The 27068-nt window shown below is 44.6% G+C and overlaps 1 protein-coding gene across 1 annotated transcript in view; it reads left to right on the forward strand.

The window, feature by feature from the left end:
• The window catches only part of auts2a (activator of transcription and developmental regulator AUTS2 a), a 273349-nt gene that overhangs the window by 50248 nt on the left and 196033 nt on the right, over nt 1–27068 (forward strand). Inside the window, exon 2 of the mRNA XM_030792745.1 lies at nt 164–388. Coding sequence (XP_030648605.1) covers nt 164–388 — 225 coding nt within the window. The remainder of the gene's footprint in view (nt 1–163; nt 389–27068) is intronic.

Here is a 27068-nt window from a genome sequence, read left to right on the forward strand (position 1 = left end):
AATAAAACAGGCTAATTGTTTTTTTTTTAAGCGTGTTCCCCAAGATCCTTCCACGCTTTTCTGTGTATGTTGCGTTTTTCCTTCTCCTTCTTACTCATAAGAAATGCTTTGCTTTTCTTTTCTTTTTTTTTCACTCTCTCTCCCTTTCGTTTTCTCACCGCAGAAGGACATGGCTCTGAAGCCGCAGGATCGGAGGGAGAGCCAGGCGGGACCCCAGCACAAGAAGAGGCCCAGTCGAGTCCCCAACGGCTTCAGCCTGGAGCCGCGCAAGGAGCGGCTAAACCACAACCACAACCACCAGCACTCGGACCAGGAGAACAACCCACGCCTCGCCCATTCCCACAGCAAGAAGAAGAAGAAGAAGCATCTACAGAAGAGACAGAGGCTGGTGAGTGGTTCCCCGTCAATGGGGCCTTCCTTCTGCTTCGCGGCAGGGTCTGAATTAGCCTCACACAGCCACTCCGGTGAACACTTGCAGACAGAGACAAGCCTCATCCTTTCTTTCTTTCCTTTTCTTTCCATTTCTTTTCTTTTCTTTTTGTAGGAGTAGAACTAATAGTTTCGTTTCCAGGATAGTTTTTTTTTTTTTTGTCTTTTGTTCTGGTGGAGTTGACAAAAGGGTATTTTTGAATTGAGTTGTTTTAATTGGCTTAGTATCTGTGTAGTTACATTCAGACTCTCTGTGCAGTTTCTTGGATAAATAATTAATGAACTGCAAATGTTTTTTAGAGGCGGTGAAAACCGCAGGGGAATAAGAAAAAGAAGTCGGTGGTATGTTAAAAGAAATGTAACACAGTTGTCAACAAAGGGCTTGAGATCACATCAATCTCTCTTCCACTTTGGAGCCCAATAAAAGAAGTATAACAACCCAGCTCAATTAAACCCCAGCTCAGCGTGATTGGTTAATTGTGGATGATCATTAATTGTCTCTTTGGCTGCGTAAGATTCATTGCTGATCTAATCAGCGCAGTTAATTAATGTAACATCAGGTTTTGGAGACGGCTGCTCCTCTGCGGCTTTTTGCAATTAAAGTGTCTTTAAGAGGAGAGGGAGGTTTGTGAAGATGTGCGAAGAGCCTTATCATCTGTGGAGTGTACTGACAGTCTCCTCTCAGATTAGCAGCCTTCTAAGACCACTGATTAATAGTTTCATTAATAATGATGGATGCCAGGACATTTTAGGGGTGTGTGTGTGTGTGTATGTGTGTGTGTGCATATACATACATATATATATATATATATATATATATATATATATATATATATGTATGTATATATGCAGAGACTCTCTTGTGTCTTCTGCTAATTTAATTAGTCATTGTGTGGTGATGTTCATGTTGCTGAGCAGTAGGTGGGAACGGGTCCACACACTGTGTGTGTGTGTGTGTGTGTGTACACGTGTATGTATGTTTATTGTGCTAATTGAATTGGTGGCTGTGTCATGGTGTTGATGTGCTGAAGCGTATTGTGTAGAGGAGGAGGAGGGGGAGGGGGTGTCCTCACCATTCCGCTGCTGTTACTAATGAGTATTTATGGCACATTGACACAGAGGTGTCACTGCTACTGCTACAGTGACTATCAGCTACCACTCACGCATACACACTCACATACACACACACACACACACACACACAGACACACACACACACACAGAGAGAGAGAAAGAGGGGTCATCATTTGTAGCTGTCACAGCTCAGCGTGAGGGTCGCCCAAGCTTGAGAGAGTTCATCGTTTGTGTGTGTGTGTGTGTGTGTGTGTACTATTTTAGCTTGATTAAAGAACAATCCATCTTTGCCAAACCAACTCTGAGGAAAGTACTTGTTCATAAATACTAAGCTTTTGTCTAACAATAAATTATATGTACCAGACCAATGCCATATCATATTACACCATATATGATTCTTTGCATTGGGCCTCAAAGAATCAGGTTCGCTCACTGTGTTCTTAGTCATAGTAACATCAGATTATAGACAAAATATGAAACATCTCTTTATTCTTGTAGTAATCTCTGTGTGTGTATATGTATCTGTGTGTGTGTTTGTGTGTGTGTATGCATGTGTGTGTGTGTGTGTCCATGGGTTGCTAATGACTCTTCCTGTTTTAGCTGGGAGCACACTGTGCCCTGTGCCCCTGCTTTTGCCCTTGTGTGATGGGCAGATGGTTCCATCTTCTAATCTCAAGCTGGTCTGGCACTGGTAATTGCGTCATGTTGGAGGTGACTTGAGGGGTGTGTGTGTGTGTGTGTGTTTGTCTTTGTGTGTGTGTGTGCAAGTGTGTGTAAATGTACGTGTGTTTGTGGCACAGAGAAAGTAAGCCCAGCAGATGGATCCTATTCTCTCCGTGCTGAGTGGTAGTCAGAGGAGAGCTGACAGTAACCTCGATGACAAGTGATACACAAAGTGGTGTTTATGGTTTGGGCTTTAAGGACCCTTGGCAGGTCCTTTCCATTGTCCTGAGTGGCTGTCTACAGTAGAGCCTGTTCTCAGGCTGTCCATTTTAGAAAAAACAAGTGTCATTTTTACACGGAGCCCAGCAGAGAGCTTAGAGTGGAGGGTTCACTCAACTACGGTTACGGTTCACACTGAAGAATGAAAAATATGTACAGTACTAAACCATCACTTCAGTTATGTTCGAATGACCCGTGCTGACCAGAAAGAACTTGACAGCTTTGTTTATACACGTGGTCAAAAAACTTAAAAAACGCTTATGAGATGATGACATTTGCCTTGTATTGCTACATGTTGAAATGGGGGGGGGGGGGGGGGGGGGGCTAATATTAAATGGTATCTAATCATACTTTGGCAGGCAGGCTGAAATACCGTTTGTTTTTGTTCTTGAAATGCCATTGTCAAACCACGAGCTGTCATATCTTTCATGTCTATTTCAGTTTTTTCAGTCTGTGAATTGCATAGCGTTATAACTTCGGTGTCCTTGGTAAGAGTAGAAATGGGGGAAAAAAAAAATAAAAAAATAAAAAAGCAAAGTTATCATGAATCAGCTCTCAAAGAATAAAAAAAGTCACTTTGTTCTCTGCCCACCAGAAGGTCGGCTTTCCTCCGCGTGGTTCATCCGCGGTTTAATTCTCCATTAGTTTGGTCCTTGTCTGAAGGAATTGGCCCTTTATCGAGGTAGAATGACCTCTTCAAAATGTGAAGAGGGAACGTGTATGTGTGTGTGTGTGTGTGTGTGTGTGTGTGTGTGTGAGAGTGAGAGGGTGAGAAAAAGATTTTGTTGAGGGGAGGGGGGGAATGAAAACGTGTGCCGACCTCTTCGCGGAACCCACAGGTTTGCAGAAAACATTCTCTCTATATCTCTGGCATTGATCCAACGTAATGTAACTGAAGATACTGCGGACTGCAGCGGGAGAAAAAACAGCACGCCCGTAGAATCTGAGATGCTTCTAACATATCACTTCTCTCTACACTGTCACAAGGCCTTCACCCTCAGAGCTTCGAGTCCTTCCGGCGCTGTGGTAGCTAGAGCGTACAGAACATTTCGCTGAAGCTATTTCTCATGTTTTTGTTTTTTTTTTTTCACTAGTAGTTCATCATCACTGCAAATTATTGCCCCTGCAGTTTGTCAAGTATTTTATTTTTCATTGCATCGCATTTGACTGTCTGCCTTTTGTCTACTCTACTTGATAATGAGGAAGGATTGGCTTCATGGTTAATTTCAGCGTTGCTTAAGGACATAGGATGTGCGTCACGGCTAATTTGGATTGGTTTTTTTTTTTTTTTTTTAACTTAAATGTTGTCTGAGTGAATATGGCTCCAGGCTATATCTTATCAGTGAGCTTTAAGACCGAACTACAGCAATTTTCTCCTCGTCCAGACATTTCTCTTTATTTCCCTGAAGCACTAGGGTGAACAATTACAGTATCTGCCTTATTAGAGCCAGCGTTGGATTGCCGTGTAGAGCTACGTGTTTTCTCTCCGTGTAAAGCCGCTTGGGTTTATAAGTGTAAGATAACCAACATCTGACTGTAAAACAAATCTAGCAATTTCTACCGGTCTCAGAGGATCATAGCTTAGCCTCTGAGAATGTATGTATTAGAATATCTAAAAGAACTGAGCTTTGCTAGGGCCTGTTCTTTTAATCAAAAAAAAAAAAAAAAGAGAAACATTTTCCAAAAGCTTATTTCATTTTTGGAGATCGTCTGTTTTTTTTTGTTTTGGTTTGTTTTTTTTTTCCTTCTGCTGACATTTGATAGAGCCTCCCGACTCTCGGTCTTGCGCTCTCGCCGCGCGCGAGGGCCGCGGACGGCGGTTCCCGGCCCTGTGCGCTAGCGTCTGTGCGTCATCTAAATGGCGAGCAAGCATCAGGACCCGCGACGAGGGGCGGCTTTTGTTGTTCCGTGTGGGTGAGCGGTGCCTCGAACAACGGCCCGCTGCGAGGCCCATCTGGCCCAGCCACACAAACCTTAGGTGTACGCTGGCCCTGCCGCTGGGAGCTGTGTTTCTCTGTTACCGTGGAGATGTGTACGCGGCGTGACTCCGCTGAAAGGGACAGAGGGGCTGTGTTGTTCCAGTCGGCAGGTCTCCACTTTTCAGCCTGATCACTACACCCGTCTGCCTGGCAGAATTGCAAGGGTCGGTGTGACTGTGTCCGCTGTCACTCAAACACAGTGAGAGAGCTTTACACATTACCTGTGTACGCTGGCTGAAATCCACGCTAACAATCCTAACAATTTAACAATCCTTTCTCAAATACTGTAGACGCGCAAACACGCGAGCACACACACACACACACACATGCACGTACACACACTCTTTTGCGCGTGCAAACACACACACACACACACACACACACATGCACTCTTTTGTGCAAGCACACCCACACACACACGCACGCACTCTTTCGCACGCACACACAAACACAGGCACGCGCACACACACACACACACACACACATGCAAAGACAGTAACTTCAAGATTAGCAGTAAATCTAAGGCTGCTGGCTGAACAAAGAGGCGGTATGGTTGAGATATAGCAGATGTCAGTCTCTGTGAGAGAGTGAGTGAGTGATGGCGTCTCTATGTTGCTCTCCATCTGGGCGGGCGAGGCTGACTCAGGCTGATCATGTTTTGACAGCTCCACATCCACGGGTCTTACTTCTGTGTACTCTAAAGAGCTGTCAACCAGCTATAGCTTCCCCCAAAACCTGTCGGACGCTCCACGACCATCTCAATTTGTAACAGAGCGTCTGAGGACAGCATAGCTCAGTGACACAAAAAACCTGCTATTTTTTCCTTTTTTTTTTCTTTTCGCGGCCTAGATGTATTCTAGTTTTTTTTTTCCCCCCTTAAACATGTTGTCCTTAAGAGACTCCTTTTAAGCTCTAGATTAATAAGGGTTTTGTCAGATGAAATCTTTTCTCAGATGAAATCTTTTCTCAGATGGGATCTTTTCTCCAGTGGAATCTTTGCTTTAGAATCTGGGCCAACCACCTAATGTAAACAAACTTATGGGAGCAGTCAAGCGTTGACATTGAGAGAAATACCACACACACACACACAAACACACACACACACACACACTCTCTCTCTCTCTCTCTCTCTCTCTCGCTCTTAAACACACGCACACACTCTCTCTCTCTCTCTCTCTCTCTCTCTCTCTCTCTCTCTCAAACACACACACACACACACACACACACACACACACACACACACACACACACACACACACACAGAGAAAGGCTACATCTATATGTGGTTCACAGTAAGTTATTGTGCATTACATATTTGTTATATGTTACGTATGTCAGTGTATATGACATATTTGTAATGTTTTAGAGTGGTAGGAGTAGGTGTCAGTGTTTGAGGACGATTTCCTCATTGGAAGCACCCCTGCTTAAATTAAGACCTTTCACCTCTCTTCCTTCCTCTTTGTGTTCCTCTCTTCTAATGCAGCCTTACTGTCACTGTGGAGATGTGTATGTGTGCCATTTGAATTGAATTTTTAAAAATGTAATAAAATGAAACTTAGTTCTTCAGTTCTTTAGTTCTTGGTTTTTTTTTGCTCAGTTGAATTTACCCCTGATTGTCACCTAGGCTTTGAATACTTTCCACCACAGCTGTCATTTTGTCTGTTACTCAGTTGTGGTGCTGTGTAATGCTTTGTAATGCTGACCGATCAATGCTGTTGAGTGTGTGTGCTTGTGTGTGTGTGTGTGCGCGTGTGCGTGTGTGTGCTATCTGATGGAATGACTGCTGTATTGCTCTATCATTGACTTTAGCGCTCACTTGCTAGCACTGATGTAATGCCTGCTTCCAGGATTTTTTTTTATATTTTTTGTTTTATGGGAGGAGGGGCTGGTGGTAGAGCTACTCCCTCCTCAGAAAGCCCTTTGACATTTGACAAGTCTGGGCCACGTCGTTTAATCAAACTGATCTTTTAACTCATATCCCTCTTCTTGCCCTTTTTCTCTTCCTAACCTTTTTTGAAGTGTAGTTTTTTTGTAAGCGATGGAGGATATTGGCTAGGAGTTGAACTTGAGAACTTGAATCTTAATAAGAGTCATTAGTATGATATTAGCTTTACATTAGCAGTGTGAGGGGGGGGGGGGGGGGGGGGGGGGGTTTGCTGTCAGCATAAGCGGCCCGATCCTTTCGGATGAGCTCGTTAGGCACCCGTTTTGTCCAGGGGCGAGCCGACAGGCCTTTTCTAACACGAGGCCCTCCAGAGCTGTCACTCCGGCGAGGGCCAGACAGTCAATTTGCTGAAATTAAGAGCGTGCACTTAAAGCGAGCCTCCTAACGCATAAGCCAGAGCACCATGCTGCCTGTCAATCACATCCACGCTGCTAGCCAAGTTAAAGAGCCCATAATCAGAGCTTTCAACCACTGCTTGCTCTCACTCTCTCTCTCTCTCTCTGTCTTTCTCTCACCCTCTAATAACACAACACCTCTCTCTCTCTCGCTCTCTCTCTCTCTCTCTCTCTCTCTCTCTCTCTCATCCATTCTAATAGCACAGCACCTCTCTCTCTCTTTCTCATGATTCTTCTAATATACACACTCTCACACACACATACATGATGTAGGTAGTGTCTCAAAAGACATAAGTGGATATAATTTGTTTTTAACCTGCCAGACATTCTCGTCATGCAGAGGTCTAAGCGGAGGGAAAATCACTCTGACTTGACAAAAAAAAAAAAAGAGAGAGAGAGAGAGAGAGAGAGAAAGAGAGGGAAAAATCCCTGTTGTCGTTACCATGCCATTAGCAGTTAATGTGTGAAATCCCTTGCACGTCTGGACTGCAGACTGACCCTGTAATGGACCACCTGGGCTGTAGCCATGCTGGGGTGTGCTCCCTCAGAAACGCCAGTTTTCCAGCCAGAGTAATAAGCTTTAATCAGGATCATAATTACCATGACCCCCCCCCCCCCCCCCCCCCCCCCCCCCCCCCCCCCCCCCCCCCCCCCCCCCACCCAGCACACACACACACACACACACACCGTCTTCTTGCACCTCTGAACCATGGGACTGGTTAACATAAATCAGTGTTGGACTGATTAATATAAATCAGTATCGGACTGGTTAACATAAATCAGTGTTGCACTGGTTAACATAAATCAGTGTTGGACTGGTTAATATAAATCAGTATCGGACTGGTTAACATAAATCAGTGTTGCACTGGTTAACATAAATCAGTATTTGACTGCTTAATATGAGTCAGTAGTGGACTGGTTAACATAAATCAGTATTGGACTGGTTAACATAAATCAGTATTGCACTGGTTAACATAAATCAGTATTTGACTGCTTAATATAAGTCAGTATTGGACTGATTAACATAAATCAGTATTGGACTGATTAACACAAATCAGTATTGGACTGGTTAACATAAATCAGTATTGGACTGGTTAACATAAATCAGTAGTGGACTGGTTAACATAAATCAGTATTGGACAGGTTAACATAAATCAGTATTGGACTGGTTAACATAAATCAGTATTGCACTGGTTAATATAAATCAGTATTTGACTGCTTAATATAAGTCAGTAGCGGACTGGTTAACATAAATCAGTATTGGACTGATTAACACAAATCAGTAGTGGATTGGTTAACAGAACACAGTATGGGATGTTAATTCTGCAGTCACTGTAGAAGTGGAATGATTTTGTAAGCTTGTGGGTATGATTGAGTGTGCATTGCTCTGTGTGTGTGTGTGTGTGTGTCTGTGGGTTGCTAATGACTCTTCCTGTTTTAGCCAGGAGTGCACGGTGCCCTGCGCCCCCCCCCCCCCTTGCCCTTGTGTGATGGGTGTGTGTGTGTGTGTGTGTTCATGTGTGTCTGTGTGTATGCATATGTGCATGTGTGTGTGTGTGTTTGTGCGGACATGTGCGTGTACATGTTTGTGTGCATACAAGCATGCGTGTGCGGGCATGTGTGCGGGTGAGCATGTGTGCGTGTACGTGTGTGTGTATATGTACAGTAGTGCCTGTGTATATGTTTCTGTGTGCATGTGTATCGTCTGTATGAATGTGTGCGTGTGTGTGTGTGTGTGTGTACTCGGGGCTGAGGGAGTAAGGGTGAAGAAAAGTGTGAAGTGTTTAAGAGAGTGTGGTGAACAGCGGCGAGTGAAAAGTGGGTTGACCTCACTATTCCTGGCCTCCTGCCTTTGATCCGCTTTTACTCTGACTGAACTCACTTCGCTGTTTTCTGCCTCACTGTATAATGAGAACTCTCACCACCGGGAGCAACCAGATTCATTGGAAAGTCTCATCTCCTGTCTGTTTTAAGTTTCCTTATCACACTTGACTCAAAGCCAACTGTTCCTGCTTGCTTGTTTACGCTACAGAAAAGACTAGATGCTAACATTTTTTTTTAATCTTTTTTGGGGGGGGGGGGGGGTGTTGTGGGGGATATTTAATTACGCAACAAGCTTGTGGATAAAGTGTTACGGCCAGTGAACAAGTCTTAACGTTTCTCCTCACTTAGGGTGAGGCATGGAGCTGAAGGAAGGGGTATATTTTGCTTCTCTTTTTTTTTTTCCCCCCGCCCGATCTAACCCAGCTGGGCTGTGTCCTGTTCCGCTCTGTTGACGTGTTATGGAGAGAAAGCAAGACTGGAAGGCTCCTTTACTGAGTGACCCTTTGACACACTCTATTAAACATGTAGCAGTTTGACACACTATAGCTGCATGAGGGGGACGACTCACTGAAAGAACCAACACACACATGCACACACACACACACGCACACACACACACACACACACACACACGAAAAGACCCACATTGTTTTCTGATATTACATCCCTCTTTTTACTCTATAATTTATCTTTGTCCAAGCTTAACATTCTGTAAAATAAATCAATGCAGTACTATAGGGTAATGTCCCAGCAGTGTGTGGGGAAGAATGGAAAGGTCAAATGGAGTCTGTGTGTCAGACGTCATGGCGGAGGAACTCTCTGAAGTTGTCAGCACGGGCTCTTTGAAACCAAATCACGCTTATGGTTAAGCTTTAAAATGTCATGCATGCACAGGGCGTTGACAAAACAATACGGAGAGGTTTGAACAGTATGTGGATATATGTTAGCTAGTTTGGAAGTTGGCTGTGTTTTAGGCTCAGAACGCCTTGAGATGTTTAGAGCATATGAGTTAACCAGTCAAGGCTGGGTCATCTTGTGGACTGAGAACACATTGAATCTTTAAGGGAGATTTATTGACTAGTTTAGAGTGGGTTGTCTTTGGCCTCAGAGCAGCTTCAGTCATTTATGGAATACTGTTATGACTTTTGGAGATTATGGAGTTGGAAGTCTTTTGTTCACTCTATGCTCCAGAACCTTCTATAAACATTAGGTAATGCTGAAATATGGTGATTGGAGGACTAATGGAAGTTATTTGACTTGATTTTTGCGTTCACGAAACCTCTCCCAAATTGGTTTAGCAGTGTGTATCAGGACATTAATCATGCTTAATATCTGAGAATAGCCAGTTTGGGTTGGAAGCTTCCTTTGGTTTTTAATCAAACAAGAACCCGTCTAAATTTCATTAAAAAAAAGGAATAAAAGACCACTCATTAGATCATTTTGCTTTCTTCTCATTCACACAAACCCATATTTTGTGTTCATGCACAAAGCTTCTTTTATCCCATCCAAATTGTGGAAAACAGAATGTGAACCACCGAGATGAAGTATGTCACTTGGCATGGACACAGGTTTGACATTGATGGTAAGCAGCCTCTGATAATGGAATCGAAAGCCTTTTTGGAATCAGTGTGAAGCTGTGTTTCACCTGATGAAATTATGATTTGCTCAGAATTGTGTTTCCAAACCACATCCCAGTTTTTTATCACACATCCATCTGGTTATATCAGACAGTGTAGTGACAGTGATGTTACGGCTTCATTCAGTGTTATTTTTGAAGGTCTCTCTTTGTGTCTCTCTCCTCGCCTGATCTTGCGTGCCAGACCGGTCCGGACCACATCCAGACCGGTCCAGACCACATCCAGCCGGTAGCCTCAACAGGCTTGAACGTGCCAAGGCCCAGCTCTGCCAGAAACACAACACAGGCTCTCATAGAGGAAGGTTGGGCTGGCCTTGACAGGATGAAGTCTGTAAAACACACACACACACACACACACACACACAGAGGATTCAGGCAGGAAACTGGTTAACATAAATCCTGCAGCCACTGGCTCCATAGATTCTTCTAGAAGCTCTCTTGTGCATTGTGGAGGAATATCTGGGAAGGCATTTTCAGCTCTCTCTCTCTCTCTCTCTCTCTCTCCACACATTATATTCACAGCCATCAACATTCAGGCCAGAGGAAAAAAACAAAGACTCTCAAAAATGTTCCTCTTTTTTCCGAGTAAACTCATTTTCTTTGATAGTGTCTATTTCTCCCTCTTTTTTTTTCTTATTACGATATCTAGATTTCAAATGATTTGTCTCTAATGTCTACCCTGATAGTAATTGAATAGCTCTAGAGATGCTAAATTGACTGGAACAGTTGGGAGAAGAACGTCTGTTAATATGACTTATGGTTTTACTGATAAGACCACTCATGACTCCAGTACCACTGTTTTGTGTCAGCTCATGGCTAATTAGCTGTAATGTAATCCCCACTCATCACACCAGACCAGAGCTGCCTATGTAGCACATCTCTCAAGAAAATACTGAGAAGGGTTTTTTTTTAATGAAGTTGTATACTGTAAATATGTTTTTTGTGTATGTGTGTGTTTAGTTGTGTTTTGGTTGTCAGTGTGAGGACTCAAGGTTGAGTGCTTTGTCTTTAATGGAATAAATGCGTGTTTTGTTGCGTCCCTTTGTCACGCTGTCACGGCCCCTCACCGTCTTGCAGAAGGAGGTCAGGAACGCACTGATTCGGCACTGCTGTTTTTGTTATGGTCCATTGTTGGCAGATTAAGCCTAATCTCCTCGGGCAGGATTTGCCAAGCGCTGTCAGGTGCTGTGTACTCCACACTGTTGTCTACTGCCTTAGAACCTCTCTCTCTCTTTCCCTTTCCCTTTCTGTCTCTCTCTCTCTCTCTCTCTCTCTCCCTCTCCCTCTCCCTCTCTCCAGTTTTACACACCCCCTCAGGTCTCAGTCTTTGCATCTGAAAACTCCCAAAGCTTAAGAAAAAACAGGCGGTTTTCTCAAGATAGTCACCTGTAGGGGAGGAGAAGAAACCAGATGCGTTTTTTTTTTTTTTTTTTTTTAATTTTACCCTTGGGGTTAAGGCTGTCCAGCGTTTAACAGACCTCACCGGGCCTGCTTATCATCAGAGAACAGGCAATGAAATGTTCAGTACGTCTCATTATGTCCCCCCAGATCTGAATGCTTCAGATAGCCAGGCCGATGCACGGGAAGAAGCGATTGTCGCAGTAGGTGAACCGATGAGTAATCTGTCCCTTTTTTTTTTTTTTCCAATCCTTTCTTTGGCATTGCGTTTCTTATGTACATAGCAGTGGCCTTATCTTATAGGATTCCAAGGATCAAAGCTGCGTCTTTGTCTTGTTCTTTTCTTTTCTTTTCTTTTTTTTTTTTTTAATCCCTTGGCCAGTGTCTTTTGAGGATGTGTGAGCACGCGAGAGGAGGTTCTAAGGCCTTCGTCCTCACGTCCTCATGTGCTGTTTGACTGACTGACTGACTGTACTTAAGTCCAGTAATGTTTGATAAGCCCTGGAGCTCTATGTGGACTGACAGAGCTGCTAAACTGAGTGTGGCTTTGTATGGAAGCTGAAGACCAAGAACAGGGCGTGCATTGTTTGTGGTGTGGTATTTATGTAGACTCTGCAGAATACTGCACAATGAGCTTTTCTCTCTCTCTCTCTCTCTCTCTCTCTCTCTCTCTCTGTCTCTTGCTCTTTCTCTCTCTCTCTCTCTCTCTCTCTCCCTCTCTGAGTGCTCCTCAAAAGCCATTCCAAACACTTAAATAATATTTTTACGCTCAGATTAGAAGTGGCTTCGCAGAGGAGTGTGTTGTAGACTGAAAGTGAGGAAGTCCTCATAAGATTTGCAGTGGGATGCGCTTTAATAGCAAGTTGTTCTTGGAGTTCCTTGAAACACGTGAGAACACTAGGGTATGACTTAGGGAGCTGACACTGAGGATTAAATAAAATTTGGCTTTTCCTTTGTGCAGACCTACAGACACATTGTTTGAGAGTTTTTCCCCCCACCTTTCTTTCTTTCTTTCTTTCTTTCTTTCTTTCTTTCTTTCTTTCTTTCTTTCTTTCTTTCTTTCTTTCTTTCTTTCTTTCTTTCTTTCTTTTTTTAACATCTGTAGGTACACCCTGCTTCCAGGCATTGAAATGGTTGCATAATTCATGGTCTAGTTATTATTTATCACATATTGCATTTATGTTACATAATGTACAGATCTCTCGTGGTGTTATTTTTTTTTTCTACCCACCCCTCCCCAAACTCCTCACTCTACAGCACAGAGCTGTTGGACTGAAATGGACTGACGCCACAGTGTTCCTTCAGCGCCCCCCCCCCCCCCACCCCCCCCCCCCCCCCCCCCCCCCCCCCCCCCCCCCCCCCCCCGTTTTTTTCTTTCTTCTTTCTAAGTGCTCTGTGTGTATGTGTGTGTATTGTGAAGCAGGCTGCTGTTGCACCTTTAGCCAGTGGCCCTGGAGGCCGTAAGAGAGGTGGATGTTGTGTAGCCTTCAGCTGAATCCTTTAAGCACTAACCTGAAGTACAGCAGGGGGCTTTGCTGTGCCTCTCAGACACACACCGCTAAAGATACGGTATTGATCATGTGACTTTGCCATCGTACTGTAGAGTAACACCGGCACTACAGGGGATCTACAAGACAGAGGGAGAGTGAGAGAGAGAGGGAGAGAGACAGGGAGAGGGAGAGAGAGAGGGAGAGGGAGAGGTGGAGGAGTTGGATATAAAAGGAAAGATTGGTAGAAGAGGGTGTCGTTGCGTAGAGAGAAAGGGTAGTGTGAGGGGTGGAGATGTGGTTGGGCAGTGTTAGAGGGAGTACCAAGGGAAAGAACAGAGGAGCTATAGATAGAGAGATAGAAAGCAGGGCAAAGAGTTTTTATTGTAAGACCATATTGAAGAGGGGTGTTATTTCATGACCAGTTCTCGCTCCACGCCGAGGACTGTACATTTCCCGCATCTACCGAAGGCTTAACTGCCTGTAGGAATGTCATTTCGGGGTTTTTTTGGGGGGGAGGGGAGGATATTTTAAATGTACTGATCACCGTCAGGCCCAAATGTATCATGTCTAAACGAGCAGACCCATGACTAAGGGCAGTTTCCATTTTCCTCCATACATCTGCTATGGCACAGAGCTGACAGATGGAAGTTTGACTCCTGCCACCCTGGGGGTTCGACAGACCCGCTCTCTCTTCAGACGGCCCTGTGGGCCCGAGATGCCGTGGGGGGGGGAGGTGGGGGTTGAATAGGTGGCAGACTTGCCCTGTTTGAGCTGGCAGCGGTAATAATGGAAGCAGGTATCCGTGTCTGCTGGATAAAAAAACACCCAGCTCTCTGACTGTGGAGAGAGGGGAAGCACTAGGCCCGGCCTCAGGTCCCTTGCTGTATTTTCGGCTCGCTGTGGTACTGCTGGCAGACTAACTAACACCACCCTGCTCTAGTGGTTCACCATGGTGATCGACAGAAATTGCACCTAGCTGCTGTTCGCGTCTCTGGCCGTTAAAAACACCTTTTACGACTTGTATGCTTAAGTTAACGTTGGTTTTGCATTTCCCACAACACATGATAGTTGTAGTTGTTTTATTTTTTTTTTTATATGGAAGGATATAGGCGTATAAAATAAATAGGGAGACTGAAACGTTTCTGGTGCATTCTGTGGTCTTTTAATCCGTCCTTTAGATTTCCACCATCTCCAGAATTGAGTTGCTTTGATAAAGATGGTTTGGGTTGCCTGGGGGAGGAAGTTATAAATCTTTTCCTCCTCAGTGTGGACTGAAAAACATCCCTCTAGCAGAGAGTGCCTGGCCCACGCTATATTGATTCTCTTTTATTTCAGTTTGTTTTTCTTGCTGGCCGGTAACAGTAATAATTGAGTTTCTGACATTCGTTTTTCTTCTCTCTCTCTCTTTCTCTCTCTCTCTCTCTTTCTCTCTCTCTTTTTCTCAGCAGCTGACTAAGACACTGTTCTATGGTTTCTCTTCTCTTCATGGCCAGAGTCTGTAGAGAAAGGCGTGTTTCCAAATTCATAACCTCAAATTTCCTCATAAATCATACGAAATCTACAGCCATCTAAACAGATTTAGAATAGTGCTGTTAAGTACACACACACACTCACATGTTCGAATCAGAATGTCCTTGTGAGATTCTTCTGAAGAAGGAGAAAAAAAAAAAGAGTTCAAACCAGATGTTTGGTATTGTGAACTATGAAGTCCATCTGACCTAAATTAGAATAGTGAATTTATTGGGATCTTAAGGAGATGACTCTTGCTCGTGATTTAAGTGGTATTTTGGCACCCCCTGGTGACTACCTTGCAGAATGCGGCAGATAAAATTTGATTCTAACACAAAGGGGCAGGCTGACAGCAGTTCTCTTTCATGAGGCATAAAAAAAAAACAGGATCTGTTCTGTTTCTGTAGCTATTTACAACACAACGCGTTAGTGTCATGTAAGACAGCTTGCTCTCTCACTTGAACTTAATATTGTTTCTTTAGAGAATAAACACACATATAGCATTTTTACACGTACATGCACATCCTTTGGTTTTTTTATTTTTCTGGTATACTTTGAGTTTGAGATTATTAACGGTGTTTATAATCCGTTATTCTCCTTTTATCACTCTTTTAATGCGTTTCCCCATCTTGAATGCGGACCTGCTGAGAGGCTGTGAGTTTCAGATGAAGTGGCTGTCGACAGTAATACTCTCTGTGGCTAAGCATCGTCAGTTAGCTTTAACAGCAGCCTGTAGCCTGTCTCCCCACACGCTGTTCCGACCATAAGCCCTGTCCCTGAACGCAGAGGGAGACGCTCTGGACTGACTCCTGCCTGTTAGAGCCCCTGTGGAAGTGGCCTTAAAGAGAGGTTGTGGGTTAATGACAGATTCCATCCACTCTGGGCTTAAACAGCTGACTTTGAGTTGAGCGACTGCACCTGCTCTCTCCCAGTCATGTCATTTTTCTCTCTCTCTCTCTCTCTCTCTCTCTGTCTCTCTCTCTCTCTCTCACTCTCCCCTTCTCTATCTCTCTCTCTCCCTCTCTCCTAATTTCTACAGAGGCACAGAACACCTCCCTTTATGTGAGGTCATAGAAGTCTTGGCCTTTACAGTACTCCCTGCTATGGGTCAGCCTCCTCTTTAGGGGATAACCTATATTAAGAGGGTCACTAAGTCACCTCTTGTGAGAAATATTAAAATTATCAACTGAAAATGGCAATCAATGGTACAGTCTATGAAAAGAGCAACTCAGCAGCCAGTCTCAGGTGACTACCACTTTGATAAGAAGAGTTAGATATGTCATGAAACAGTAACACTATATGAAGTTACAGTTGGTGTGGGGGCCTCTTGATTTGTTATTCTCTGGCGGTGAACTGTATGTGGAATACTGTACTGTAGTAACAGTAACATGCGCATGCTGATTTCTTCACAGTGGAACACTGATTACTATTGTCTAGTATGGAGACTGATTCCTTTGGAGTGTGTGACCTGGTCAGACAGGACTCATTAAGATGAGTCCTGACCCTTTTAGTGTAGTTTTCTCCCTTCCTTAGACGCTCTCGGTAAACTCCTAAGAGATGCACCAGCCCACACAAGCCTTGCATCGCAAAAGACGTGCTACAGAAACACAGAGTTAAGTGTGTGTGTGTGCACGCGCGCACTAGCTGAGAGTGTGTGAGTGTTTACATTGGAGCGGTGGGTCTGGGTAGTATGAAACAGACAGACATATACTGAACTGCGTGTATAGGGCTTTCTCTCTTTCATTTCTGATCCTCAGGTACTGTCCTTTACCACACACACACACACACACGCACACCCTGAGGCATCTCTCCTTTCCTCTCTCTTTCCTTAACCATCCCCTCCACCTCCTCCTCCCTCCTCCTCCTCCTCTTCCACCTCCTCAGCCTCCCAGATGCATTCGCCCTGTCAATGCTACATGTGTAGTTCGCAGGTTGCGATCAATAGCACTCTGATAGAGGCAGGTCTGCACGGACCAGTGTGCAGTTAGTTTGAGCTGTTGCTAAGGATCCGTGTGACGGCACGCACTCCATCTTCTCCTTTGTTACGCGTTCTTAATTCTGCCGTGGATTGCGGTAATGGAGGAGAAAAAATGAATTTCTGTCCATTATGTACTCTGAAAGCATTTGCGGTGATGTACCTGGAGCAGTTTTGTTTTCACCGTGGCATTTTGTTCTTACAGAGTCGCTTTATATGGACAGTACTATATCGCAAGTACATCATTTACTAAAGAAGTTACGTCGTTAAACAGTGTGTACAGCACTACTTTTATGGTTCACCGTGTCTTTATATGAAGATTTCCACATTAAAAGGCATATTTATGATGAGAAAAGTACCAATACAGATTTAGCATTTGCTCAAGATATTAAAGGTTCAAACAATGCGTGTAATCATTGGACGCTTCGCGTTCTGTGTTTTCGGTGAGAACTTCTACATCTGCGAAAGACATTAGCCGCGTTAGGTCGTTGACTGTTTCTCCTATCACCACACCTGTTTGCAGGTCACATGACGCCGCCCTTTTCCTGTCATGAACGGTGTCATTCATTTTTTTTTTTATTCTGTCCTGTGACGCAAATGAGCAGGATGTAAAACACGTGTGTTTTTAATACCGTAGCCGCATTATCTCCCTGCGCTTAGCGCAGTTCCACAGAGACTATAAATATCCAGGCATGTCACAGTGGGCTTTTCGTAAGGTATATCCTTCTATTTTCTCTGCTTGTATTGGACGACAGACCAGGTCTGTGCGCAGTTCAACCATGTTAACCCAATCCCATAATAAAAGAGGAGAACCAAATGCGGAATCAGACCGGCATTCCGTGAGACCTGTGGGTTTTGGGTTTTTGGACTAGCCATTGACTGGGTTGGGGTTTTTTTTGTTTTGTTTTGTTTTTTTTCTTTTCCTTTTTGGCATTTCCACTTTGGACTTGGACTCGGTTTCTCTCTGGACACGAATCGTTATTATTTTTTATGCGTTTCAGTCCTTGGCTTCCTCAGACGGACAGTTTGTTCTACAGATTGGTTGCTTGTGTATAATCCCCTGGACGTTCCTAATCCGCGTTTGATCCAGGAAAGTTGTCCAAAGCTATACAATTGGTCTGACAGATAGTCAGGGCTTTTATACACAGCAGTAGTTTGGCCTGAATGTTAGACTGCCGTGTTTTACAGAAAATTAATGTTAATGTAGTTGCATTCAGTATCCATTTATATTAATGTCTACTATTATTGTGTATTTCTACTGCATATATCTCTTTTGTACCATTTTTCATCCTCTTAAAGTTACATAATTTAAGTCCAGGAATGTCTGAAAGCCTTCCCTTTAGCCAGTCTAGCTTTGCTGAGCTGTTTCTGACTGGTGGAGATATTGAAAGGGGCTGGGGGGGGGGGGGGGGGGACTTTGAAGGTAATGTAGTACCCTGCTCTACTTGACCCCCCCAGGTCTCCTTTCCATCAGCCCGTGTGTTTTTCTTCAGCCCATCTCCTCTGGATTAATGGTCCAGACCTCCGCACCCCGCCACTCATATGGTTTCTGTTTGTGCGTTCGGAGATAACTTCAAACCTTTACTTTTTACGAACACCACAGTAAGAGTCTCCTGGCGGAGGTGGGTGTATAAATGGTGTGTGTTGCCGTGTGCATGTGTGTGTGTGTGTGTGTGTATTCGTGTGTGTATTCGTGTGTATGTGTGTGTGTATTCGTGTGTGTTTGTGTTTGTGTAACTGTGTTTGCGTGTATAATACATGCGCTCGCGGCATGTTATCACACTCTCTCCCAGAAGCGGCCTCCCCGGCGGCATGAACTCGTTTCATTATCGGCGTAATCGCGCTTAAACGGGTTCAACCATTTGACAGGCTAAGCTTTAGACGAGGAGCCCGCAGGTCACGGACTTCTCCATAGCTTAGACCTCCAACGCCCCCTTCCCCCCCTTGAAGCCCAATCAACTGTAGATGGACCTCCACTAACCTCTGATTAATGGTGTAGCAGGGGTCAGGAGAGCCCCCCCTCCCAAACACATCCTCTCTCCCACCCCCCAACCCCCGCTGTTGTGACTACTCTGATTGACCCTGACTCATCTCGACCCTCTCCAGCATCCCGACAGCCCGCCGGAATAATAAGCTTGTCCTCTGGAAAAAAAATAAACTGTCAACTTTACTCCAGGCCATATCTCATTTAATTAGAACCAGGGGCCCATGGGAGACACTTAGAGACCAATATGAAACTGGTGGCCAGCCAACGCTTCAACCTATCACCATCTAAGATAACACAGGGTTTTCCCCAATACTAAACCACTTCATGTCACAGTGTGCTGGCTGAGACCATACAAATTAGCTTTGTTTTGTATTGAAATATTGCATTCAATCCCATATAATACTGGTTATTCACTGTCGGACACTGCTTAACATCACAAGCCATATTATTATAGTTCATATATTATCACATATTTCAGTTAAATACAGTCCCACTCTGCCACAATACACATTACTTACAAAGCACACCGAATTGCACAAACCATAGCCCACACTTTATCACACTTAACACTTTGCATTAATTAAACACCACAGAGTTATCAGACAGTTTCACAACACATCAGCCAACACCAACCAGTCCTAAATTAGGACACAAACCACATCACATAGTATTCCACATATTACAAATAGATTTCAAATTACCACAGTGGGGGTGTTTGTGTGTGCACGTGTGTGTGAGTGTGCCTAACTGTTTAATTAAATGCCTGTCTCTTTTTCAGTTGTGTGATCTTTCGTTGCGCACACGCAAGGGTCGCCCCCCCCCCCACCCCCGCGCCCACCCCGTGGCTCTCTGTTCTCCACCCGCACCCAACCCCCCACCTCCATTCCTCAGCCTCTCATCTGTCGACAATTACGCTACGTTTATCTCTTTTTCCTCTCTTTCATCTGATCCTTTGCTCGCTAAAGAAAGACCAGCTGGGCTGGAACAGGAACAGGGGAGGTATGCGTGCGAATGTCGGGCCACTGAACGGCGTTTGGGGAGCGAGGGGATGGAGCTCTGGAGGGGGGGGGTTTGGCACCAGCCCACCGCGGCTGAAAATCATCGAAACGTGGAATTACAACCCCCCCATCACCACCACCTTTTTCTGAATCCAAGTCTTTCTTGCTGCTTGGTAAGGAGAAATGAGTTCCACATGAAGGCCTGTCATTGGCCATATTTTCCCCCTTTGCTCTAACGCTCTCCCAGCATCCCCTGCCTGCTTATTGTCTGTATATTGGGCCTCTGGGCTGCCTCTAGCGCCAAGCACCTGGCAAAACTCCCTCTCTCTCTTTCTCTCCCTCCCTCTCTTTCTCTCTCTCTCCCTCTTTCTCTCTCAGTCTCTCTGCAGTGCGTTGATGAGTGTATTCAACATGTTGTATAACCTGTAGAGAGATATTTCCATTATTTGTGTCACTGGAGAGCAATATAACCGTCTCTCAGAGGCCCGCAGGTGTGTTTAAAAACCCTAACAGCAGTGTATACTCTATCTGTGACTGATCAGTGAGAGAGAGAGAGAGTGAGAGAGTGATGGATGGTTCTTGGAGGCTTCGTGGAGTGAATTCCATGCCTGATTTGACGATAGCTTTTTTGGGGATGAGAATGAGTGGCAGTGGAGAGTAAGCGGCAGGCTCTTGAGCGGTCCCTGAGAGGAGAGGGCGTCTGGAGTAGAGATCAGAGAGAGAGAGAGAGAGAGAGCTGCCATGGGGCAGCGGGTCAGTCTTGCTACTCTGGAAGGTGAAGGGTATGAATGCAGTCCACTCAATACGTCGTCAAGAGAGAAGAGTGCTTCTCCTGGAATACACTCAGAGAACCATCCAAGCTCTTAGCACTTATAGCCCATTTAGACCTGCCAACCTTACACACACACACATACGCACACACATAGAGTTACATTATCATACTCACACACTGATATACGTACTCGATTTGTAGAACACCCACTTTGTTATATTTTGGACTCGTCTGGGAAGAGTTTTTGTTTAGGTATGTTTAACTTGTGAAATGCATTGTCGACCTGTCCACATCCTGTATACATCATGTAAATATATAATATATACGTATACGTGTGTGTGTGTATAAATATATATAAATATATGTGTGTGTGTGTGTGTGTGTGTGTACACATACATACACACACACATATATATATTGCTATATGTCCAGAGTGGCAAAATGGTATTCCGCTTCACACAGAAAAAGAGATTTATCTATCTCTCCATCTGTCTGTCTGTCTGTCTATCTACCTATCTAATAAGACTGAGATAAGACAGATCTCAGCGTGCGACCCAGGTCCGGAGCAGAGCTCATGTATAGCTATCTAAAGGGGCCTTCTCTTCCTCTGCGTTGGCCTCCTTATCGACTGTCTTTCGCACGCCTATTGATTTTACCATCCAGATAATGAGAAACGTTAGGAAACAAAGGATTACACCGCTGCAGGCTTCCCCGTGAAGCTCCATCAGGTATAACTGCATCAAACATCTCGAACTGGGCAGAATACAAGCCCTGATTTAAATTTCTTTGTGTGTATGTGCATGAGTGTGTGTGTGTGTGTGTGTGTGTTTGTGTATGTGTTTGTTTGTTTGTGCTTGTGTGTGGGTGTAAGTGTGTTTGTGTCTGTCTGTTTGTGCGTACTTGCGTGTTAGTTAGCACGTGTGTGTGTGTGTTTGTGTGTGTGTGTGTGTGTGAACGTGTGTGTTTGTTAGCACGTGTGTGTGTGTGTGTGTGTGTGCGCGCGCTTTGTTTATCTGTATGAGACCAAATGGGAGTCATCCGTGTTTGTCGGGACTAAACTTTACCCTTGTTATTTCGAAGCTCAGATTCAGTTCCCCAAAGCAGAGGAAATTCATCACAAGTCGTACGGTCGTATGACACTTGCTAAAAGCCCACGTCGGTGCTCCCAGCTCCGCCATCGTCTCCACACCACCAGCAAAGCCTCAAAGCCGCCTCCATCTCTCAGCATTAAGAGACCGTGGGAAGTAACTCAATTTTCTCAGTGTTTCTCTGTGTATAAGCACTGAAACAGAGCAGGCGTCTGAGTGTAGAACTCTCATGTTTGTGAACTCGTCTGCCTCTTCAGGCCTGGAATCCATGCGTAGCATAGCCCTGGCATACTATTATCCTACCATCAGAGAAAGGTTTTCCTCAATACCCACTGAGTGTGTGTGTGTGTGTGTGTGTTTAGGGGTGAGGAGGGTATCAGCAGATCTCTTTGTTTTGTAGTGCACTGAGCATGTCGCAGGAAGCAGACTTTGTGTAGCTATCCAAGTGTGCCTGAGGAGAAAGAGAAAGAGGGAGTGTATGCGTGTGCATGTGAGTGCTTGTGTGTGTGTGTGTGTGTGTGTGTGTTTCTCATGCCACTGTTCCAGCAGTGTGTGTAGGAATAAGGAAGAGTTACAGTAAAGAAGAGCAGGCCCTCTCCGGTTTTCTTAAGCCTCCACTCTAACGCTGATTTCTCTCTCTGTTTTCCTTCACCACGCGTCCCTCACTAAGCATCTGGCAATCCAGGTAAAGCCCCGTGTCTTCCAAAGGGAGGAAATCGGAAAATGTAGCAAACGCCATGCAGTCGGACGCTGGAAGAAATCCCCTCTCCGCTGTGGCCCTCTTGTTCTTTATTTTTTCTTTTCTTTTCTTTTCTTTTTTTTTTTCTATCCTCCTTTTTTAAGAGTTTGATTATGTAAGCGCTGTGTTACATTCGATAGGGACTTGCCGCATTAGCTTGCTAAGAACTTGAAAGATTAAAGGAACCACCGAAAGCATTTTAGGGGAAGTAAAGAGAACGCACTTCCTCGCGTGAAATCGTTTTTTTTTTTTTTTTTTGTTCTTTTTTACCCCTCCTCTGGTTTAGCAGAAAATTTAGAGATGGTCGCAGCCTTTTTGGGGGGGGGGGGCTCTGTCACATTTCGGGGGCCTTGGGGGTGCACTGGCCCGTGGTCCTGGTAGCGTGCCTAGGGCAAAGGGCCCTGGGTGTCGGGCGATCGAACCCACGGCGGCCTTCGGATCTCCATCTCACGGAGCTGCTACGCCTGCAGCACAAACAAAGTGGCTTCGTGCTGTATCAGTTCAGCCTAAGGCTGTAATACCCATCATTAACATGATAACACATTTAGAAAAAAAAAAATAAAAAAAAGATCTTCGTTTGCACGATAGATACCATCTCAAAACAGATACCTGTGTGTGTGTGTGTGTGTGTGTGTGTATGTGTGTGTTTGGAACGAAGAAATGAGTCAGTAAATTTAAACATAGTCAGTATCACACCAGACAGCGCATGTCAGATTTTCATGCTCAATCACAACTAACTCAGCTCTAATGTCTACAGTCACTGCAGCTTCAGGAGGAACTACTGAAAAAGCCATAGGGACCACAGACCGCATATTATCATGATTTAACAGATACATTCCCTGTCTCAAAGCAGCCATTTTTACCTCATTAGCTTATTAAAAAAGTCAAATTGTGTTTCTTTTTTCCCCACTGTTATTCGTGAAAATATAAACAAAGTGCAACGTAAATAATGTAAACACAAACACAGTGGCACACCAACATTCCGCATTCGGTCAGGCTTAAAGACTGGACCAGACACAAACCGGATTTCACGAGCGCAGGCTGACGAACGAGCGGATTTGGAGGAACGGATGCTAACTTTCTTGTCCTCCGTCTCTCACTGGGTCTTTCTGCATTGGATGGATCCGTGTCAGACACGCGCTCCGCTAACGCGCGCAGAGCAGTGGCTTAATGTCCGTCATGGTTATTTATTTATCTTAGCGAGTTAGTTTAGCTGTTTTATTCTCTGCGGTTTGAGCACAACGCTGTCCGTAGGGCATATAATGATGCGTGTGCATGCGTGTGGGAAGTGAGCATGCATGCGGCCTGTCACTAAGAATTACAACACCGATGGCTTAGAGCACATGCAAAACACGGGGGCCAGACCGCAGACAACACAGCCCTTGGGGGTGGGGGGGGGGGGGGGGGTGGTTGGTGGGGGGGGGGGGGGGGGGTATCGAGAGGTACAGTCGAGGGAGTTTGCGGTTTTACCCTCGCTTGGAAATCTGCTGTTTGTTTCTTTGTCTGTTTATCATTACATCTCTGAAAGGATGACCTAAGACCATCTGACAAGAGTTTATCTGCACCGTCTGGAAATTGAAAACTAACCATACAACACATGAGGGGCTTTTCTTTCAACTCGTTTATTTATTTGAGTCTCTCTCTCTCTCTCTCTCTCTCTCTCAGTCTCCCTCTCTCTCTCTCTCTCTCCCTCTCCCTCTCTCTCTCTCTCTCCCCCTCTCTCTCACTATCAACAAAATAAGATGGAGAAGAGAAAATAAGGGCCCTTTGAGGGTGAATTTGCTTTGAGGTTTTTTTGTTTTTTTTCTTTTACTGAACTCATTGCTCTCTCTCTCTGTCTCTCTCTCATCCAAGACTGCTTTATTCTCTGCAGCCCATTTTCATCATTCTCATTGTGTTTCACAGCTTTATGCCGCGCACTCACAGTGATTTGGTCTATTGTGTTTTTCTCAACTCTTCAAACCAGTGGCGTTTCACTCATCATATAAACACACTGGGAAGACTTGTTGTTGCTCTTGAGACGTTGAAGTGTGTGTCGTCCTACATGTTAGACTTCTTTTGAACTTTATTGGCCTTCGTCTTTCAAGTGCCTTTTGTAAGCTAAACGAAGCTTTTACATTGATTGTTTATAAATATATATATATATATATATATATATATATATATATATATATATATATATATATATATATATTTGTATTTACACACACACACACACACACACCACACACACATATATATATAATCACAAATGGCTCATTCATTGTGCCATGTTGGTACCACAGTATTGTCCTGTTATAATTGGTCTGTTAGGCTTCTGTGTCTTGCAGTAGTCGCTGTGTGCCCTGTTTTTCTGTATACTGATAGAGAGAAAGTAAACTTGGGCTTGGCCGCTGCTACACAATGCCAAATTTGGGTAATTGTGTTTGGGACAGAGAAACTTGTTTTAGTTGGCATGTGTTAGGTTCCAGACTCACAGATGACATGATTATATACAATCAGCGTGTGTGTGTGTGTGGTGTGTATGTGTGTGAATGTGTGTGTGTGAGTGTGTCATTCATTAGTGCTGATGTGCCAGTGAATGTGGCAGAGTCTGTACATACACACACACACACACACACACACTTAAGCTTGTGCGATCATTTTCCAGCAGTGCCTCTAAATCCTTTCATTGTCTGTAAACACTAAAAATAAAATACATTTGCGCTGCTCATATTATAACTGGCAAAGCTATGGCTTTACACAGAATACTACCATGGAACATATGTATCTGTCTAGAAGGACACCCGCAGTCATGAGACAGACATGAACCTGAAGAGGACTTTAGTATGCATTTGCTTTGTGGGCAGTGATTCACAGCTCATTTTAGCCTTTTTGACCTGCCTCAGTCATCCGCTTTTAGTATTCATAGCACGGAGGTTTGATCTTTAAATGGATCGAACATTGCGGAGGTATGGATTTTCGTCTGGTTGGACGCGAACGTTTTAAGGTCAGGGCCGTAGGGGTGAGTGGGCCGCCGGTGTCAGAATGATGTTTAGTCAGGTGATGAGACAAGCCCCCGCCAGAGCTCTGGCCCGATTCATTATTCATCTGACAGCAACGACCGGCAACCAGAGACGGATGGACGGAACACGCCGGAAGACCAAGATGAGGGAAGAGGGAGAGATGAGTGATGGGTGGTCAGACTGAAAGAGAGACAGTATTGCAGCAAGCAAGAGGTGAAAATTGCAACGGTGAAGCAGACAATAATACCCCACCGAGGAAAAAAAAAAAAAGAAAGAGGAAAAAAAAAAAAGAAAGAAAGAAAACCGGTGGAGGGAATTCAGCATATTTACATTCCTGTGTTAGAGAAATAACAAAGGTTTTTAAATAGCAACAAAGTACGGACGAGGAGGGGTGTGCTGGAGCGTGTGTGTGTGTGTGTGTGTGGGGTGAGGGGGTGGTGGGGGGAGGGTGTAATAACCCAGAGAGTGGGAGGAAATTAAAGACAGAAAGTGGGAGGTGTAGCAGTGAAAAGAAAGTGAGAAGAAAGAGGAGGCTGGCTGTGTCCTAGCTTACTGGCATATGCCATTTGTAATGAACACAGCTGAAGTCCATTTGAGGAAGTCTCCTGTCAACCTGCCAAGCCTGCTAAGCTGCACAGCACTGTGCTGAGGGAGCGAGAGAGAGAGAGAGAGAGACGGAGGGAGGGAGGGAGGGAGGGAACGAGACAGAGAGGGAGAGAGAGAGAGAGAGAAGCGAGAGCAGGCGGGGAGGATAAACACAGAGAGAATAAAGAGGCTGCTGCACTGGGAAACTGTTAAAGCTTTTTATTCTGTTTTCTGTGGCTGACTTTCTGCCCCGTTCCAAGCCTTTCGCTCCCTGCTGGGGAAAAAAAAAAAAAAAAAAAACCCCTTCCGTAGCTTCCACGCTTCCCCCTCGGCCGTACCGACTCAGTCAGGGGCAAAAGGGCGGCAGGATGATCAAGTCGAGTTGGTTCTATGTCAAGTTCAAATATAATGAGAAGGTAAGTCGATACTTTGTTTGTTTAGCGCGCTGACTGCTTTTGCCTCGTTTTTCTGTAACATTCCCCTGTGATAAGTGAAGTCCGCATACGTCTCGCCGAGGCAAGCCCGGCACTCATCGAAAGCCAACCGTAGATGTGTTGATGCTGTTGATGATTGGCTAATGACAGGTGAAGGAAGTCCTGTTTTTTTTTTTTTTTTTCAGATTCTGCAAGGTCATATAAGCATTGTGGTACCATGAATTTTTCATTGCATCACTGCCCATCTACTGAAGGCCATTTCTGTCTCTCTTTATGTCAATATCATTACTTGTTTCAGTGGCGATATGCTCAGTGAAATTTGTCGTCATAAAATGAGTTTAGCCTCTTTTTTTTTCTTTTTTTTTTACATTTTTTACAAATTATCACACGCTTGTAAACATGTGATTGGGTCATAAGTGTTTGCATAGCTGCTGGAATTTGGCCTCTGTCATTATTAACCTTTCTCTACAAAGCATGTTCCGCTGAACACTACACTGTCTGTGTCTGAATGTGTTTCCACGGCTGTGTGCTTCATCCCGCGCCTCATTACGTTTATCTGAGAGACACAGAAGCAGGTCAGATTTCCAGCTTCGTTTGAGACGTTTTAACCGAACTAGGTGAGAAAAAGCGTACACACGTAGAACCGTAGACACACGCGGCCGGTCACACTCTTTGACATAGAAATTCATGCTCCTATGGAAAGCGCGACGAAGAAATATTAGAGAGCGAAGTTCGCTTCTTACACACCTTCGGATCAAAGCCTGACCTTTATTCAGCTCCATGGGCCAGGCCGGTCCGTGTCCCCATACCCAGCTCAGGGTTAGCATTTAAGGGTTAATAGCTTTGACAAAAACGCTACAGAAG

This window comes from Chanos chanos, chromosome 15 (genome assembly GCF_902362185.1).
Source record: "Chanos chanos chromosome 15, fChaCha1.1, whole genome shotgun sequence".
Classification (NCBI taxonomy): domain Eukaryota; kingdom Metazoa; phylum Chordata; class Actinopteri; order Gonorynchiformes; family Chanidae; genus Chanos; species Chanos chanos.